This window comes from Melanaphis sacchari, unplaced genomic scaffold (assembly GCF_002803265.2).
Source record: "Melanaphis sacchari strain LSU unplaced genomic scaffold, SCAv2.0 Contig76_pilon_pilon, whole genome shotgun sequence".
Taxonomy (NCBI): domain Eukaryota; kingdom Metazoa; phylum Arthropoda; class Insecta; order Hemiptera; family Aphididae; genus Melanaphis; species Melanaphis sacchari.
The window spans coordinates 493,619-513,828 of NW_020271544.1; the positions used below are offsets into that span (position 1 = coordinate 493,619).

At 30.7% G+C, this 20,210-nt stretch overlaps 3 protein-coding genes across 7 annotated transcripts in view; 2 read left to right on the forward strand and 1 right to left on the reverse strand.

Moving 5' to 3' along the window:
* The window catches only part of LOC112601189 (A disintegrin and metalloproteinase with thrombospondin motifs 1), a 51,551-nt gene extending 40,669 nt beyond the window's left edge, over positions 1–10,882 (forward strand). Inside the window, exons 9-17 of one of the 2 annotated variants that reach the window (XM_025348661.1) lie at positions 769–911; positions 1,569–1,624; positions 2,498–2,624; positions 2,758–2,922; positions 3,170–3,296; positions 3,376–3,480; positions 4,106–4,257; positions 6,101–6,456; positions 9,677–10,882. In XM_025348661.1, coding sequence (XP_025204446.1) covers positions 769–911; positions 1,569–1,624; positions 2,498–2,624; positions 2,758–2,922; positions 3,170–3,296; positions 3,376–3,480; positions 4,106–4,257; positions 6,101–6,456; positions 9,677–9,867 — 1,422 coding nt within the window. In that variant the 3' untranslated portion in view covers positions 9,868–10,882. Of the gene's footprint in view, positions 1–768; positions 912–1,113; positions 1,167–1,568; positions 1,625–2,497; positions 2,625–2,757; positions 2,923–3,169; positions 3,297–3,375; positions 3,481–4,105; positions 4,258–6,100; positions 6,457–9,676 lie in introns of both variants that reach the window. The other variant, XM_025348660.1, reaches the window with a different exon arrangement.
* LOC112601191 (transmembrane protein 14C) lies at positions 3–20,006 on the reverse strand. 4 transcript variants are annotated; one of them, XM_025348665.1, is made up of 4 exons: positions 19,500–19,796; positions 14,165–14,313; positions 13,667–13,856; positions 10,960–11,279 (listed from the first exon to the last, which is right to left on the reverse strand). In XM_025348665.1, exons 2-4 carry the CDS (start codon positions 14,238–14,240, stop codon positions 11,216–11,218), a joined length of 330 nt encoding a protein of 109 aa, XP_025204450.1. In that variant the 5' UTR covers positions 14,241–14,313; positions 19,500–19,796; the 3' UTR covers positions 10,960–11,215. The 4 variants fall into 4 exon arrangements, with proteins under 4 accessions (XP_025204448.1, XP_025204450.1, XP_025204451.1 ...); XM_025348663.1 differs by lacking the exons at positions 10,960–11,279; positions 13,667–13,856; positions 14,165–14,313 and adding exons at positions 3–707; positions 859–934 and having other exon boundaries at positions 19,500–20,006; XM_025348666.1 differs by lacking the exon at positions 14,165–14,313 and having other exon boundaries at positions 19,500–19,799.
* LOC112601190 (glutamate--cysteine ligase regulatory subunit) lies at positions 14,699–17,274 on the forward strand. The gene is made up of 5 exons (XM_025348662.1): positions 14,699–14,963; positions 15,042–15,231; positions 15,306–15,499; positions 15,558–15,672; positions 17,036–17,274. Exons 1-5 carry the CDS (start codon positions 14,856–14,858, stop codon positions 17,194–17,196), a joined length of 768 nt encoding a protein of 255 aa, XP_025204447.1. The 5' UTR covers positions 14,699–14,855; the 3' UTR covers positions 17,197–17,274.
* Positions 20,007–20,210: the final 204 nt, after the last annotated feature.

Genomic DNA, 20,210 nt, shown 5'->3' on the forward strand with positions numbered 1-20,210 from the left:
ACAAAGTTTAAGTATATTACAATTACAAACATATAAATAAGAATAATGATAATAATATTTTTAAGCCGACGGTCGCGCTCACAATGCTGGCATGCCGACGCTCTCGTCGGTTTCGATTCCGATTTCTTCGAAGAGTGCTTTTTTCGGTTTCGGACAGTTCTCCAAGATCGAGTCCAATATGTCCGTACACATACGTTTGCGTTTCCTATACTCCTTAGTCATCGTTTCGTATTCCTTCTTCACTTTTTCTCTATCCTTTGACGACACCACGTTACCACTTGTTTTCGACACTACGTCCAATTGCGATTTTAAATCGGATACGACTTTTTCCATTTCGGACACCTTGCGTTTTACTTCTTCGGTACTGTAGGTGTTCTGGAGCGTTTTTACTTCGATTTCGGATTGTTTGTACTTGCGCTCGACTTCACGCAGTGTCTCGGTAACTTTCACCAATTCCTCGTCGATCGATTGGATTTCGTTTTGGTCTTCCGCTGTTGAATCCGGTTGCACTACACAGTAAATCTTCTGTTTGCCATTCAATTTCATGAAGATCTTATTTTCCTTCACCAACTGATCGAGCGCTTTTTCCACAGCCGACTTTCCGACGCCTTGCCGCTGTAAATTTGAAAACACGTCGTTGCCACTGAACGGTCTGTTGGCCGTGGCCATGAAATCGTAAACAATCTTCTTGTCCGATCCCATGTTTTCTACAAAATAATAAAAATAAAAATAATAAAATAAACGAATTAATTAACGTCCAATTTTTAGGCGAGAGACGCCACGCCGTATTTGGAGAGGAATAGAGTCGGTAGAGACGCTATTGACTCAGCGGCTGCACTCACGGACATGGGAAAATACCTGTTCAAAGAACGAAGACTGCCAGTATACGATATTGCCGTAGCCGTTACCAAGTGAGTAGCTGGTTCTGAACGGTCTATAAATTTACAAACAAAAAAAAAAACAAATATGATTAATCAGTTTTTCAGTTTTTACTTTTTATTAACATCTCGAGTAAAAACAGATTATTAGTTTTACTCCGAGACCGTACAAAATGATATTTGTGTGATAATTATAATATATATGGGAATTATAACCGACAACCAATGCATTTAGGTATGACATGTGCAGACGTCGAAAAGGAGGCCGTTGTACAAAAGGAACGGCTGGTATGTGGTAAATAAAAATAAGAGGGGAAAAGTGCTTGGTAGTGTGATACGGGAGAATTTGTACATACTACAAATTGTCGGCCTACGAAAGTTATTATAAATTACTTATACTAAACATCCTTCTGGGTACGATGGGATACAGAGTATGTTATTATTGTGGTACTTGATGGAGCTTCTAACGTGTGTAGATGGTAGATAATTAATACTCTATATTATAGTCTATATATAACGATATCATAAAATTAAAATATAAACATTTGACGTGTTATAATAATTATTATGTATACGAAATATGTTTAAACAACCACGTGTTAGCGGATCGAGAGAGACGTTATTGATTCCAGAGAAATGCAAACGACAAATCAGTACTGACTAAATAGCAATAAACTGTTTCATTTTCAGATTAGACATGTGCAGGCGACAATACCCACACGATACATGCAACAGGGGTACCGCAGGTATGTCCCTGAAAATCCAAAACATATCAGTGCACTTGTAATTTATTCGGCCCTCATATATCATTTCGTTTCCCTCTCAAACAAATCGCACTTAAAGTTAAACATTATATTATTTTTATTTTTTGTTTTTGGCAAACAAAGGTTACAAAAATCTTGATTCATTCACTGTCTGGCACTGAAATTCTGAAATTACCTGGAAATTATTTATTTAAGGTCACCATTATATCTTCTTTTACACTGTTTTACATATATATAATACAAGACAATCAACACGTGTCTATTTTTAAACGCTATCAGCAGAAATTTTTTTTAGCATTACACACAAGCACACACAAACACGCGCTCGCATTTGAATACCATCGAGCACGTAAACGTGTGACATGTGGTAATACAGCTACGAAACTGGTTAGCTATAATGGTATAATATACGCAAAGCTTTCTTTACGGTGATTTGTTTCCTGAATAACAAAATCAATTATAAGCACATACATTTGTATATGCGTTTTTCTAACAAATATTTTATAAGTACTCGCATGTGTAAATAATACATATAAATAAACATATTATTTAACTTAATCAGCTACTCCGAATCGGTATACCTAATATTATAGTAAATATATATATATAAGAAAAAACGATTTAACAACAATTTACATGCTTTCAATTCGATTGAATTGGTTTAACATTATAATAAATTGTATACGCATCGACGGTCCGTCCGCCGGTAGAGATTGCTTGTTAATAATAGTAATAACTAATAATACCTAATGTTTTGCACTCTTTTTTGCGTTTGGGTATTAGAAAACAAAACGAAACGATTTTATTTAATCTAAAAACGATCGAATGCGCTAATCACTGTGTTCACGTGTATAGGATTTGCGTACGTGGGCGGTGCTTGCGTAGTGAACAAACGTCTCGAGAAAGTCAACAGCGTCGCGATCATTGAAGACACCGGTGGCTTTTCGGGCATCATCGTAGCGGCGCACGAAGTTGGTCACCTGTAAGTCCGACCGCCACTGTGTACTATAGATGGATAAGCCGCAATACTTGTACATCGCTAAAGGATATTTTTCTTAGCAATGTCGTACAAGTCTTGGATCCGATCACGATCAATAACCGTGTGTTTGTTATAGGTTGGGTGCGGTGCACGACGGTTCGCCTCCGCCGACCTACCTGGGCGGACCGGGAGCGGAAAAATGTCGCTGGGAAGACGGATACATCATGAGCGATCTGCGGCACACGGAAAAAGGATTCCGGTGGTCGCCGTGCAGCGTGTCGTCTTTCCATCACTTCTTAAAGTTTGTAAAACATTCTTTCGATAAATTAAGCATGCGTGTAATATAATTATTATAAGTTAAGTCAGAGACGCCAATCTGCGGTAGAGCATCTTTTTAACGCTCTGGGAAATGCCCCTGTAATTTACAGGGAGTGATTAAAACCGTTGCCCGGCTATCTGGCTATTGGCTTTGAACCGAATAAACACATTATTATATTGACTGTCGCTTAAACGTTTTAATAACGAAGATAACATTTAATTTTCCACAGCGGTGACACGGCCACATGTCTGTTCAATTCGCCGCACGAAGACGAGTCACTGCCCAGGATGTTACCAGGAAAACTGTTGACCCTGGACGCCCAGTGCAGAAAAGACCGAGGGACCAGTGCCTGTTTTGTGAGTCGACATAATATACGCACAGTATTGAGTCAGTAAAAAAAAATAACTTTTTTTGATATATTTATTTGTCTTGCAGAAAGACGATCGAGTGTGTGCTCAGTTGTTCTGCTTTGACGCGGGTTCGGGCTACTGCGTGGCGTACAGGCCAGCGGCCGAAGGATCGCCTTGCGGAGACGGACAAGTGAGTATACACGAGAAGATAGCAAATGAATACACACACACACACACACACACACATATATAAACTTTTTAAACCTATTCATTTTGATAATCGTATTATGTTTCCAATTTGGTATGAATATATTTGCGCAAATTTATTGTACATAATATGCTAATATAATATATTATATTACTATAATATAATCTATAGTATTGCGTTTTAAGAAAACAAAACCCATCACGTTATAGTACATATATATTTATCGTAATTCGTATGTCAGTACTAGTCGTGATATATAAGTAAATTAAAATATTGGCATTGCAACAATAATCTTGTATTATTCAACCAATCAAATCGCATTGAATTCAGTTAAAGTCTAACGTCGAAAGATTTGATTTAAAAAATAACGCTTAATGCATCTGTAACTATTTATTTATCACTCATTATAAATAGATAATATTAAATTTCACACATTAACCCCTTTCATATCGGGCAAAACGCCAAAAACCGTTTGTGTCGAAACTAGTGCGCAACTAGTTTGATAATAATATACAAATACAACGCATTAAGTATGTTATATACCCATGTGCGCATAAGCATTATACGTGTATTTTATTTTTTACTCATGGTCGACACTCTGTTGTAGCATTGCACCAACGGCAAATGCATAACGGAACACGAGAACATAATACCGGATTTTTCGCAAAACACACCGGCTTACCTGCGCCGGTTGGGAGACGAAGGGGAAGCGACTCAAGACTGGCCGCAGTATTTGACTCCTAACATCACTACTCAGAGGTAAAATCAAAAACATAACCGCGCAGGTCGCAAACAACGCGTACTTGCGACGATTTCTGCGACCGCTGCGGTTGTATTTTACGTACGTCGCCTTAAATCGCCCTACATAATATTATGTGGTTTAAAGACGCGCGATTGACGACGATACAAGTAACAGTGTGTGTACACATGCTGTTATTAGATCAGGGATGGGCAAACTTATTTAACGGAAGGCCAACAAGTAAGCCCGTCCCTGATTTAAATGGTTCGCTATTCGCGCGTGTTTATGATACTCGTACCGGTATCGCGGCGACGACAATATTATTATTATTATTGTAAGTATGACTAATAATAAACGTGCAGCAAGTACAGGGCGTCTCGTATTTAAATTTTAAATCGATAAAATATTTCTTGTATACTACATTACGTTAGATTGGTTGTCTAGGATTTTTAAGAAACGCGAAAACCAGTTAAAACTTGTATTTATTTCGAGACGATTTAAAAATAATTATTATGATATCAGTGTGTTATCAGCTAGTGCTTACAGATTAAGTTTTTCGAAATCAAAAACTACATAAACATTGAACCGTTGACGATGTGGCAATTTGTACTGGTGTGCAATAAAAAATAATATAACAATAAATGGAAAATATTAATAATATTGTCGTCGGAGTGGTACGCGGTACGCACATGCTTGTGATATATGTACATGTTTATAATATGCAGCGTGTTAAAAGAAAGCGCGCGTTTTCGAGTAAAGCTATCCGGAATGTTAGCTCACCGTATAGATGAGTCGAAATATATCGCGACCTATATGGATTTTGGACTCTGAGCAGAGCAATTGTAATGGGCTTCGCGATGCTTTTAATTTTATTTTTCAAAACGTAAATTTTTTTTTTTCTCAAAAATATAATTTTTTCGACGGTAAAATGTAAAATTAATTAGTTTCGTGAAGCCTGATGCAGGCTATACATTAAATAATATAAATTTGTACCTCCGAGCCAATCTTGGTAGTTTTTTGGATAAACCCATTTTATTTTCTAGTTCAACTCAGAAGACAGAATCTTTTCATTTAATTACCACGTACGCATTGAGTTTTAGTCGAAAACGCGCGTTTGCCACAGGCTTTGTTGTTTGTGAATGTTATATGTTTTATATTTGTATGAATACTGTAAATACAATATATTATCATATATATGTAGGTATTATATACAGATTGTGCCACTGTATTTCCCACAAATAGCTAACACATGGAAATGGAAACACACACCAATTGCCCGCCCTAAAATATCACACACTTATATATCATGTAATACTAATGAGTAGATTGAAGATTCTAGATATAAGATATTATATTTTAAATAATCAGAGATGGGAATGGTTAGATATTATGTGCTACAATTTTAAATTTAACACTCAAAAATTTAAAATCTACACAATTTAAAGATAATAATTTACAGTAATATATTTTTGGATTTGGACACTACTTAATTAACAAAAAAAATAAAATAAATTGAGCGATGATATTTAAAATGTACAAAATCAAAATCTTGAATTTGAAAAAACTAAATATTTTACGTGGATTCAAATCCAGATTCTATTGAATTTAGTTTAATGAAAGACTTAAAGTTTTACGTTAATTTATTTTTGTTGCACCTATGAAGGTCTAATGCCTCCAACGACGATATTATGTATTATTATTATTATTATTATTATTTTTGTACAAACCTTTCTGTTGCCCCTCCCCCCTTGGCCCTTATAGATACATTGAACAAAATATACACACGCATATTATATATTATATAATTAGGGATCACTAAACATAATATTAAATTTAATATTGACAAATTTGGCGGCGTTTTAGGTCAGTGTGGAATGACTATTGGAGAACAACCCAAAAGACTATTGCCACTACCGCCAATACTAATAACAACCTGCACCCCCGACCGCAAAACTTGTACGTTCCGAACCCTTACCAACAACCTCCACAGATAACCACGACTAACGGAGACGCTAATGACGCGCGATTACCGACTTACAAACAACTATTACAACAACAACAACCACAAATCAAACAACTACAACTAGGTAACGTCGACAAAAACGAAGACCCGTTGGCCGCGTTGCTTAAAAACAAATACTACCACTCGGGGCCGCAAGAGTTGAAAACCGTCGATCGACCGCAGTCGTCGTCCAAGAGTAACGGCGGCGAACCGTACGGTAAGTGATCGAGTTTGCGCGAATAAGTGTAGCAAAATAAGGGAGGGGGGAAACCATCCACACATCGCATTCGATCACATCGTCATCATCATCATTTTATTATTATTATTTATATCATTGCGTGCATACGACAACAACGAAACAATAATAATAATCTATTGGCTGGAACGAAACCACTTCGCACTATATCTTTACGCTGATAATCTTCATAATATATTATATTATATACTACATAACATAACATAACATCATAAACATATTATGCTGCACGGACGACAACACGTCGTGATAATGCGCGTGCAATACGTGTTATATCTATCTATATATATATATATATATTATATATCTATACAGACGCGACACCTTCAGGTACAACATTAATAACTATATAATATATATACGCGTATAAGATATATGCACATTATTATTTATTATAATATATAAAATTATGTACTGCAGCTGCGCAAGGGAGTCCGGGTTTCGCGTTATAAAAATGATATGTCCGGCCGGATATAATGTACTCGAGACATTTCCCTGGCTCGGCGTGTACGCCGAAAACTATCCTCCTCTGGCTCACGGGCGTGCGCAAACTTCAATTTCCGGTTAAACTTGTAACAATTAATGCCCCAATATTTGGACAGTGTCCCTAATTTTTTTTTTTTTATCATATTAACCGTACACTCTTCTAATTGGAAACTAAAAACTGTGTAAATAGAATCAAGTTGTATGTGCACACAACATTAATGTGCTAATTAATTTCTAAACATAAAATAAAATGATATAAATATACCTGCAATCATGCATAAAAGACGAAGACACGATACCCGAAATTAAAAATAAAAAAACTTGGTTTAATGAACAAAAAATTGTATGTGCATAATATTTTATTACACAAACTTAATTAAAGAATTTTAAATGAATTCTCCTGTTTCTCGTACTATTTTTTGAATTCGTCAATGACCACGTCAATATCAACGGAGTAGATGTCAGTTTTGGTTCAGTAAACATTAATAATTTTAACTATTAGACCGGTCTTGATGCGTATAAAGTACTCCTTAATTTATTTTTTATTACTGTTGATTTAGAAAATATCCGTTCACAGGAACGACTCGTATCTGGTCCGTAATAGCTGGTACATTGGATAATTTCAGTGCGGTGAAAAATCCATCCATCGAACGATTTTATGCAATTATTTGCTTTCATATTATAATCAAGCCACGGACGTATCGATTCATTATTGCTTATTAGCGTTAGTATCTGGTCGAAATTTTACTATATGCCCCTAAAAAGACTCCGTGCGCCCCGTGCGCACGCCTGCGCGTCAGACCCCTGCGCATATTGTATCTTTGGCGCGAAACGCAAGCCCGTCGATGCCGTGCGACGGCGGTATATTCAATCTGTACGCTTAACGTTTTTCACACGGACATAATACCGTCGGTTATGAATACCAATCGTACCTATTTAACATAATATTGTCATAGCGATAATATCCAACACGAAAATCCACATTTTTTCAACGACGTTTTTACGCGTCGGTCGCCGTGTGGACACGACGCTAAACGCCTGTACGCAGTTCACGTCAAAACTATATAATATTGTAATATTAAGTACCCGCTTATCACCGTTGTTATTATCATCATCATCATCATCATCACCATTGTTATTATCATTATTACACCACGAGGCGTTGATTTTTCTCTCGACCTTTTAACGTATTATAATATGGACGCGACGACCGTTTTCTCGGTCGACCAATCGTCGATAGTCGTCGACGAGGGGGTAAAAAATCAATTATTTACTCTGTCGACGACCGGCTGTGTAAACGTTTTTAAGTACCGAGAAATCGAGAGGCGTCTATATTATTATGACATCGGTCATGCCGTACAAAAAAATCGCACTGTACCTAACGGTCTTCTTGCATACGCCATCCATTGCCAATCGTTCGAATCGTTATACGTATAATGTTCAAATATATTTTTTACTTTACGCCGAACGTATACGTGTATACGGATACGGCGGCATGGCCAAAACAAATCGGGAAAAAAACGAATGCATGAGAAATACAGCTGGGCGGCTGGTGACAGTGACGATTTCGTTTTTATTATCATACGTAGTTACGATGATAGTCGTTGGACAAACGCGCTTGTTGCTTGTACACAGTAGACTGAAATCATTGGTTTAGTCTCGTAAACCGTAATCGTCATTAACACAACTAGCACAGAGTTTAGTATTGTACCATACGCATTAATTATAATATTATAATCTAACATAATTTTACGTATATTATGCATTAATAATATTACTAACAACGCTAAATTGTGTATATTAACATAAACGGGGCGATTATTTAATCATAATATGATACTATAATATTATTATCTACCCGACCGGGTCAATTTTTGTTTGAATTTAAAATGGAAAATCACGTTTTATTATAGGTCAATGATCACTAATCAGTCATAAACATACTATGTTATATCTTCGTATATATATATATATATATATATATATATTATATTTCACAGACTGTGAAGCGATAAAGCATAAAGCATCGAGTACTGACATTTTATCAAAACTCAAAAATTGGCGGGTAAAGAAATTAAAAAATCGCCCCGCGTCATCTTTTACTATGCTTCAATATCATAATATTATAACATATTCATACACCACATTTAATAATATTATAATTTATAAGCCCGGGGTTAGAGTACATACAATAAAAACGTGGATGGACATACAAAGCGATTCTTTTACCGGTAGACACTAGGTACTGATATCTCGAAAAGTGTGAATGATTTTGAGAACACTAATTTTACTGCTGAGCATGACACAACTCGAAAATTTGAAATCGTTCCATTATTTTCTATCGTTTAAGTCGTTGTCCAAGTCAATTAATTTTTTTAAAGCCGTACGCTTTGTACTCAATATTCCGGAGTAGAATACTCGTAGTTTTTTTTTTTTTTTTACGAGAATCTAAATTCACAAAAAAAAGTAAAAAAAAAAAACCGTATAAGTACCCAAAGCTCTCGCGACTATAATAGTAGGTATATAGGAATATTGCGGTTGGCGTTGTTCCGAACGTCATCGACACTTTTCGAGTGCGCGCGACCGCGCCGCCGGTGAAAACCTTTGAAAGAATCGCCTCGTATCGTCATAAAAAATAATACGTCTGACGGAAAAGCCGGATAACACGATTTTTCTTTTGCTGTTTCGCCCGCAGCTGACGAGTGCGTGGACCGAGCCGGAGCCATGGACATGCTGGGAGCCGTGTCCTGTTACGACTACCTGTCTAGGTACGGCATGGGACACTGTTCGAATCCGTACATCCGGGAAAACTGTTGCGCCGCCGTCAAGTACGTGTGCAACGGGGGCGGTACGTCGCGACAACTGCAATCGCACCAGTTCGGCTGAGTCGCGTCGTCGTCTTCATCAACGATTGCTGCCGCGAAAAACACGCGCAACGACACGCCGCTCGACGCTCGGACGCAGTCTGCAGTTTACCCGTTCCCGTCCCACCAGCCAGCCAGCCGACCGGCCAGCCAGCCAGCCCGCCCACACGTACCTATCGTCAAGTTTTACGATATATATATATATATTTATATATAGAGAAAAACAAAACTAATAACCATATACAATCTCTGTGAGATCGATCTATTATTAATATTATTATTATTATTATTATTTATGCATCGTTATACATAATACATACATTATATTATATTCTTTATGAAAAAATCATTTGTTTTTTAAAGAAAAAAAAAAAAAACACTTGTAACTTTAACGCTGTGTCGTGAACACCTACGCCGCGCGCCGACCTATAGGCGCACATGGGTACGCGGCGTATCTAGGTACATCATAACCGCTGCAGTTGAATACATCGTACACACACACTCACACACAAATAACACTGGAATACGATATTATTATTTATTGCTACCGTAATACTATGTATATTGTTTTTTTCTGTTTAATTTTTATCATTATTTATTAGCCGTGGCGTGAACCATATCGACGACAAAACAAATCTCCATGAAAACCACACACACCGTGTCCCCCTCCCCCACAAAACGATTTACTGATTCTCGATCGGGAAATACTTTTTTGTGATAAGTCGCTACACATGATATTTTTTAATTACGCCGTTATATGTATTACGTTCACGTGTTTTGAAATCTTTTTTTATCCGATTCAAATAATATTGTTCCTCGACAACTTTAGGATAAAACTGGACTGAAAAAGATTTCGAAACCACGGCATTCGTGTTGTGATTCAAAATTTATTTTTGTTTATTTGTATTTGTAATTATTGATTGGCTAATTTTCTGCCTATGATATTTTATTTTTAACTGATTAAGATGTTGTTTAGTCTAAGTATGTTAAGTGACAGAAATGTACATATACAAAAAATATATGAAGAATAAGTTGAACGAGTGTGTTAGTTTTTTTTATTTTTTTTATTTGGAAACGTAAAAAAAATAATTATACATAGTAGTAATCATAAACAATAGTAAAAATTACCCAAAATACCAAAAAAAAAATTTAAATATTACTTAATTTTAAACTATTCTAATTTTATATCTTGCAGAGTTTTGACTAAGAGCTGTTATGTATGCACAATCCTGGAGATAGGAGGTAAAGTCAAAAGCATTGATTTTCAAACATTTTAATTATCTCCTTCTAGTCTTCAGGCTTATTAATTTGCTCTTGTACATTTTGAAGTGATGGTTGCTGTTGTACTTCAATGTTTTCTCCAGGATTGTCTATTCGTTTTTTGCCGACCAAACAATAACTTGTCTAGCGCCCAATCTAATCACCATGGCCAAACTAAAAATATCAATAATAATAAATAATCAAATACAAATATGTACCTACAACGTAAGTCTTTTATAAGTTCATAAATAATTATTAAATTGAAAATGTAATACTATTGCATAAAGTGTACCATTTTAATTAAAAAAAAAAAAAAAAAGTTTATAGATACTATTAAGAAAAATCTATCCACACTATGAAATTTGCTAAAGATACTAGATTAATTCGTTAGAGTACAGTTTACAGTTTTAATAAAAAATTAATAAAAATAGTATTCCTATAAAACTATTAACTAATAGTATACTTTTTGACATTCATATAAATATAAATACAGTTAATAATAACTATAAAATAATATAATTATAAGTACAATTAAATAAATTTGTTTATAGTATAAGTCTTGAATCAAAGCTTTTTTCAGTTAAATATACAACCTTAATGCTATTTTTACAACTTTTTAAGTGCCATAAGCAATACTGTGATAGTGTGATGTAATCATAAAAACAAATAAAAGCAGATTATGAGATCCTCAGGTGTACTTTTTAAAATATTTACATTCACTATTTTTTTGTTTTACATTTACACGGATGTTTTTTTTTTTAAAGAAACTTAAATTTGAGATGTTGCCAATATATTTCTTCCTCAACATGTTACTTATTTTATTATTAATCTTAATGTAAATATCAAATTTGACTATTGTATAAGTTTTTATATAGATTGTAAATTGTCTTTCAATAAATAAATAAAAAAGTATTTAAAGAGGTACATAATTTTGTTTGAAAAAAAAAATTAAGTAATAAACTAATATAACAAATAGTCAATTTATAAATGACTTCAAAATGTAAAATATAAATATAATATAAAATACCTAAAACAAAAAAACATTAAAAAAATTTTCTTTATTTTTCTTGGTTTAAGTTCCCTTAGAATTATTTTTCTCATTTCTAATTGATAAATTAATTTAAGAAATCAAGATTTAATAGTCAATTCATTTTCAATATTAATATTTTAACTACATTAACTACAACATAACTTAACAAGTTGTCTTATTTAAATGGTAGTTTTCAAGTTTAAAATGTTCTCATTTTCATTACATTTCCTAAAATTAATTTTTGACTAAAATGATTTATAATTTATTTTGAGTATAGAATTATTTTATATTACAACTATAACTGATAAATGCAAAATAAATTGTTTAATTTATAAATTCTATCCTAACAATTTTTATAATCTAAATAATTTTAGACTATAAATATTATAACATTATAAATCTTAAAGAGACTTCAAATATTAATATTTGTTCTGAAGTTTTTACAAAGTACAAATTATTAAATAAAAAAATTACTAAGTGAAAAATGTCATTTAAATTAATAATGTCTTCTATTTAAACTTTTCTTTAATAACAAGTAATTTAGATAAGTTAAATTGTACTCCAATGCTATAGAAAAACAAAATAATTCAACAAATCTTTATTATGTACTAAAAACAACCATATTAAAATAAATATTGATTCATATTTAGTTCCTAAAATTTAATATTTCCAATGGTTATAAAATGTATTATATTCAATATTTAAACCAAATTAAAATTGTTGTAATCTATTAATTTTATTCAATTCAAAACTATAATTTAACAGTTATAATTTAAATTATAAAATAATCAATATCCAGCTTTATTAATAAAATTTTCTGATTTGATTAATTCAGGCCAAAATAATTTTGCAAATAAAAAAAAAAAATCATATTTAATATTATTTTATTAGCTTATAGCAAAACAAAAATATATAAATCCATTTTATTGTACATTGTGACAAGATTTTATTTTCATGAAATCTAAGATAATCTGATAAACAACTACTATTTATTTTTAATATACAACGATTGGGAGGTACTAATTACCCTCAAGTTTCAAATTAGTTGTTTCTCCAAGTAATCTATTAGATAAAACTTTTTTTTAACTATTGTTGTTTAGAATTTTATTTTTTTATATTTTATAGTTTTGGAAAAAAAATATTTATTAAACAAATATTTGTTTTCAAATCAAAAACTTAATCTTGAATATTTATACTATTTTTACATTAATCATAAAAATATTAAGCGTGTATTTGATAAAAACTTATAAATAAAATGTAAAGAGATAATAATTAATATCATAATTTATTGAATGTGGGCAACAGACTCCAAGGAGATAAAGAACAAATTATTTGATTACTCCTTAACTTTACATCAATATGCATTATGCATACTATAAAAAGTATACATAAACAAAACTTAATAAAGGATAGAAATTTTCATAAAAATTCAACAAATATACATTAATATTTTTGACTTATCTCAAGAAGTTAATGATGTACCTACATTATGTATTGTAATGAACTAAATATTATGTAAATAATAATATACCTTAAAGCTGCCAGTATACCAGCTGGCATAATTTTTCCACTATTAAGATAACGAACACCCATTATTCCTCCAAGAACTGCACTCGTACCTAATGAAAGGGCCAAGTTATTAGGATTTTTTGTTGTTTGATATGCACCATACCCAAGTAGTGATCCAAACAGCAGACCAGCAGAAAGACTTGGAATACTTGCTGGAACCAAAAATATCAATTCAATTTATTTTTCAAATATTCTCACAAGATTAGAAAAATTGATTAACTCATAACTAAAAAAAAAAATAAAATTCCTTTTCATGTCTTAGCACATGTTAGATATACCAACACGTTGTTACGCTAATAAATTTAATTTACTATTTAATCTCTATAATTTTGAGTCATCGACTAATCAAACCGTGTGTATCACATAACAGTATCATTGTGTGCTTATATGTGCCACAACTGGCCCACAATATCATAATTTATAAGTAGGTACTGATTTAATAAAAATGAATGTGTAATACCTGCTTTAGCATAGCCTATGATGCCTCCGGCAGCAACCGTTGCGGCGTACGCAAATCCAATATAATCGACAGGCATCGTGAACGGAACGCCGGTCGTATGGTACGGTGACGATAAATTTTCCGATAAAAAACTTGCGATTATTTTTTTCCTTAGAATAAACAAGCAACGATAACGACTACGTAAAAATTTAATATCTTAGATAACCACCCGGTTAAGTTTGTTGTTTATTCGTAGTTCGTACTTAAATCTTATCGCCAGTCAAGGTAGTACTATTATTATTTATTACTCATTAGTTGTAAGACACTATAATTAGTTACTGATTGAATTTGTGTGCTTTCTGCATGTATGTATAAATTATGATAATGAGCGATTGGCGTGTAAAAAAAATACAATAATAATAATAATAATATCCATTTGATATTGTGTGCGCAAGTACATACAACAGTTGTATTCCCGCGGATGACCTTGGAATTGATAACAGAAATCGTGCCATTATATAGGACGGCCGGATAATCGTTTCCTTTTTACTTCAATTGTGTGTGGCGTGTACGCACGACATAGGTACGAATTAGTATATTTTGCTCAATTATCCATCACAACCTTTTTCGTCATTTATTTATAAAATCGATTTTTACTTATTATACATACATTATAGTAAGTGTGTGGTATACTTTCAACAGTGATTTTACAATGCCATACGATATTCCAAAAACTGTTTCAAAAATTTATATTCATACTGGAAACGTGTTAAATGCTAATGAATTGACACAAAAGGCTGGTCAAAATGCAACTGAAGAGGTAACAATTATTGAGTTTGTTTTTAAATACCTAATTAGATATTATATATTTAACTCGTTGCATCTACATGATTTTAAGGTAGTTGAATGTTTAAGCATTTGCCTGTCCAAGTATCCGTCACCATTTGCACTGAACGAAAGTAATGTACATTTAAAATGTGATGAATGCTACAATACTGATAATGAAGAAGATTTAGCTCTCAGAACAAGTGTCAAAATTTTTCTTACCACTAACGAGGTGGATGTTTTGGAAGATTCATTAAAAAATCGTAAGATACTAATTCATTAACTAGTATTGTGTTGAACTTAATAGAAATATGAATATGAAATTAATCTGTTTTAGTTTTTAAAGAATTGAATGAAGAAGTAGTAGATTCTGTAATTTTAGCATTTAACCATGGTAAAGATACCTTGTTAGCAGATTTATTAACTCTGTGGTCTATACTTGAAGGATATGTTAACAAACAAAAGATCACGCGTATAGGTGTGAGTGACATTGACACAGATCTGTTCATTTCTCTATACAATAACTCAATTGTAAGTTCATTGTATTTTATTTTGTGTACTAAATATTAATTAATTTTTTTAAACTTAGATTAAGCCAACAATTGTACAAATCAATTTGAACTCTTGTTGTGTTGTACCAGAAGCTCTTCAAGAATTTACTAAAGATAATGAAATACAGTTATTGACACACAGTGATTCGAAAGGTATTTTTTAAGTGTACCTAATATTAAAAATATGCTTATTTGCAATATAATGTATATACATAGAATCTTTGAAATTACAGTCATTAGAACAATTTATGATCTCTCAATGATGTCTTGTCACAAATATTAAGAGAGTTTATAAAAAAATAAATATATTTTGAAATAGGTTTTACATTGAAAAAGAAGTTTAAATACCTTATATTTTAAAACTTATATCATAAATTCCAATATTTTTTTATATGGTATATTATAAATATAATGAACAAATATAAAAATCCAAAAATAAAAGTATATATTAAAACTTACGCCTTTACCATAAAAAACCCTTCCCTTGAAAGAATTGGCCAATATGTTAACTATTTTACCCATTTTTCCCATAGATCATTTTCATCTATATAGATGGTTTTTTTTTTTTATCTGATTGTTTTATAATTCCAGTATATATAATTAACAATAAATACTAATTTTAAATTATAATTTCATTAGGTACTACGTTAACTTATGAAGTCTTTATAATGAAAATACATTAAAAATATAAAAAATATTCTTAAGTATTATTACTAAAAAAATAAAATTTTAAATACAAATATTTATTAATTATATGTGTTCTTCTTATTTAACTTAAATAACATTATATATTGTCTTGTATTAATAATTAATTTACAAACATTAAATTGAACCATAAAAAATAAATAAATAATCAAATTATAAAAAGCCATTATCATGTATTAATTTGTAAAAATTTTCAAAATATTAGTAATATGTCATGTACTTAACCCTACTGATAAAGAAACTAGAACAATGGATCTAAAAAGAATATGTCTGGTCACCATAATCATATATCTACTAACTACTACAATATAATAAAGTAGGAGACATTGAATTCCGGTTATAATAGAATTTTGCTCTACAGGTTAAACTAAAAATGTGTTATCATTAGAGAATGGATAAATATGAAAACAATATGCAACATTCTTTGAAATAGATATTCAAGATGAAAAATTAACTAATTAAATAGGTATGCATAAAAATCTAAAATAAAAACAAAACTTAAAATATGCTATAAATTTAACTTATTTTGAATCTATCATAGAATAGTCTTAAAAACAATGACAAAATGTAATAAAAATTCATTGCCAATTAATTAATTAAATTTTAAAAATCAAAATATTATGTTTTATTTTCTCTTAATTAGATTTTTGTAATTAAGTTTTAATTTTTTACTAAATAAACTATTGAAAACTTGTAGTAAAGTAATTAACAAAAATAATTATGTGGTAATACATTTTTAATAATCATCATTTTTTTCTTTTTTGCTAATGTATGTTTTGTTTATAAATGAGTATAATTTCTTAATTTTCAGAAATTTTACCCCAATCGTGCTTAGCTGAAGTTTTTGGTCATCAAACTGAACTCAAACAAAAAATTCCTAAGCTTGAATGGATGATAAGATACCTAACTCATGTTAAGTGCAGAGGAGTTTTAGCAAGTAAAGGATACATAGTATGTCTTAAAAGATCATAAAATGAATCAACAAGTCTAGAAGGCAAATCATGATGTATACACACATTTTTTTATTATTAAAAAAATTTATGAATTTTATACTTATTTCTTCGAACAAACTAAAATTGTTACTAAACAACAATCTTAAATTGTAATCATAATATTTTTTTACTCTTGTGAAGGCATCTAAGTCTATAACTTACACAAATATTTGTAACCTTGTTAAATTTATGATAGTTACATACTTTTATAAATTATATAACTATTCTAAATGTTAATAAACTAAACATAAAAATGAATAAATAATTATTTAATTTTATACTTGATACACTAAAATTTTATATATTTTTTATTAAAATGAATTTCTGATTAGTTATTATAATAGAATTTAAATATTACTTAATTGAAATTGATATAAATATCAAAAATAACTATTTTATTTGCTCTAAATTATTTTAACAAAACATAAATTAACTTAATAATTTAAAAAATATTAATTCTGGCTTTAAAAATATTAAAATGAAAATAATTAAATATGTTTAATTTTTTATAATTCAAATTCTTTTTCAATGTTACATATAGAATACATTATACTCGAATAACTGAAAAATGTCTATAAAATTAATGTTTAAAAGTTTAATCATTATAACTTTCACAAAAGCTTACTCGTGTGATAATATCTCAACTTAATAGTTTTGGCACTTAATATAAATCTTGATCAATAATAATACAATCCACACTGTACAACCTTAATTTGTATTTTATCAATACTTCACTATACATTTTTAGGGTACTCATAAAATAAAATGTATCATGAGAAGATTTATTTATATAACTGATATAAATTTAAAAAATATGGTTTATATCATGGTAATTTAATATCAATAGCATAATATATACAAATATACAATATGTTGAATAATTAGTATCATTTAATTAATATAGGTAACTTATATATTAACGAAATAATTTTGGCTATTATAATTTATCTCTTATAAGAGTAAGCTCAAGCAGCAACCAATTGCAGTGTGATTTGGTTAAACCATACTTCTCATTAAATCGGATTTTATGGTCAGCTATCATATTTAATAATCGGTCACAGCAAACATAAGCAAAGCGATTGTTAAAATAATAAAATAAAGCTTTCGAGAATGAGGCACTCACACACACTGATGATGCTATGTGCCTGAGGTATATCAAACTGATCAACAATAGTTGATAATATTTCAGGATAAAAAGAAATAACCAACGATCTTACATATCAAAATTAATATATATATATATTTAAGTAATATATTTTTCTAAAAATAGATTTCTTATACATTATAGACTTAAATTACCTATTTGGTTATTTTAAATTTATAATAGTACCCAACATTATCATTTTATTTTTATCCTGAACATTTCTAAGCATTCATTTTTTTGAATAAATAAGTATTAATTTGTATTAAACTAAAAATATCGTTATTTTAAAGCTGTAATAATAGTTGACAATGGAAGTTGTGGGAGGAGACATACATTAAATTTCTATGAAAATGAATTTGAAATTTTTTAAATTTAAAGCAAAAAATACAATTAAACAAGTGAATAACAATTAAATTACAGACTTTATACACAAATTATTTTACGACCCACTACCATTGTTTCTAATTACCAAATAAATACCCAAAGGAAAAGCTTTTTCTCATTTAAGTAAGTGTTTCTCAATTTTAGATACTAAGCTCTATAATAAAATCTAAACTCTTCCTACAAAACAAATCTTTGTTTATAAATCAATGTTGAAACTAATTTGTACACATGGAGTTGTGCTAAAACGATCAATCTAAAAACATTGAGTACAAGATTCCCATCAATTTTCCTCCAACGAATCACATCTGTTCCCTGACTCATTTCCAACCGTACTCTCCACAAAGATCTACACATTGAAACAGTTGAAAACATTATTCAATTTTGAAGAAAATTCTACTCAAATTCACTTCACCGCACTATTTTACTAATTTCAAGCCAATCTACAGTCAAAATTCCAAGAAAGACACTGATATGATTTTTGAGATTAAAAATTGTCACCATTCCAAGTTCTAGCTTGTAACCTCTCTTAAGGATTCTATCAATGGATAATTTGCCTACTCCCAATCCTCCAAGCATTGTACAATTTAACTCAAGACCTATTTTCTTACTGAATATCTACTAATTTTTTACAGATTGTAAATGTTATTTTAAAAAATATATAATAAAAATTTAATTGTTTTATTACAGATTTGCTTAATATTTATTAATTGTACTTCAATATCAAGGATGACATGTGTAAGTATATAGGTACTTACTTTTGTATGTATCTGTACTTGAACGCATTCAAAATTGGAAATTTGAAAAGTAAACAATTTCAGAAATTGCGTAAAACTTTCTTGTTGTATATAGGTTGAATAGTAAAGACCGAGATTTAAAAATTAGAAAACAAATCAAAGCTATATAGTGTTTTATAAGCATTTAAACAATATTAAACAGTAAACACTGTCCCATCTACCTTCTATTTCATTAGGCTAATGGAAGCATGGAGTAGATGCCAGATGGACAAACATCAAACAAACATAACACACGCGAGATAATCAACAGCTAAGACTAGACTAATGTATATAATATAATAATATAATATTAGTAATGGGATTATATTATCATAAATTCCGATTTTGGCGCGATAAATACAAAACAAAAATGGTTTCCATGTTAACTCTACTCCAAATAGGAAATACCATCGACTGATAATAAAAAACAAAAATTTTACTTCAAAAATTGTAACATACTCGAAAATGTTACGAGCAATTTATATCAATTTGGAAAAAAAATATTTTGGGAAATCTTTTGGATTTTATTCTCGCACACAAAACGCAATCTTCTCAAAAACAAATACGTTACAATGTTGCCAAATTTAAACTACGATTAAAAAACAACTGAACAACATTGTAAAATAGTAATTTTGTTTGGTATCACTATCAATTTTAGACTGAGTGTTCGACTAAATACTAATATTATATTTT

What these genes read in the sequence shown, in the direction of transcription:
- LOC112601191 (XM_025348663.1), bottom strand. Translation starts at nt 702, where the DNA reads ATGGGATCGGACAAGAAGATTGTTTACGATTTCATGGCCACGGCCAAC.
- LOC112601190 (XM_025348662.1), top strand. Translation starts at nt 14,856, where the DNA reads ATGCCATACGATATTCCAAAAACTGTTTCAAAAATTTATATTCATACT. An exon ending in GTCAAAATGCAACTGAAGAG is followed by an intron (nt 14,964 to 15,041) that starts GTAACAATTATT and finishes CATGATTTTAAG; the next exon opens with GTAGTTGAATGTTTAAGCAT. An exon ending in CTCTATACAATAACTCAATT is followed by an intron (nt 15,500 to 15,557) that starts GTAAGTTCATTG and finishes TTTTAAACTTAG; the next exon opens with ATTAAGCCAACAATTGTACA.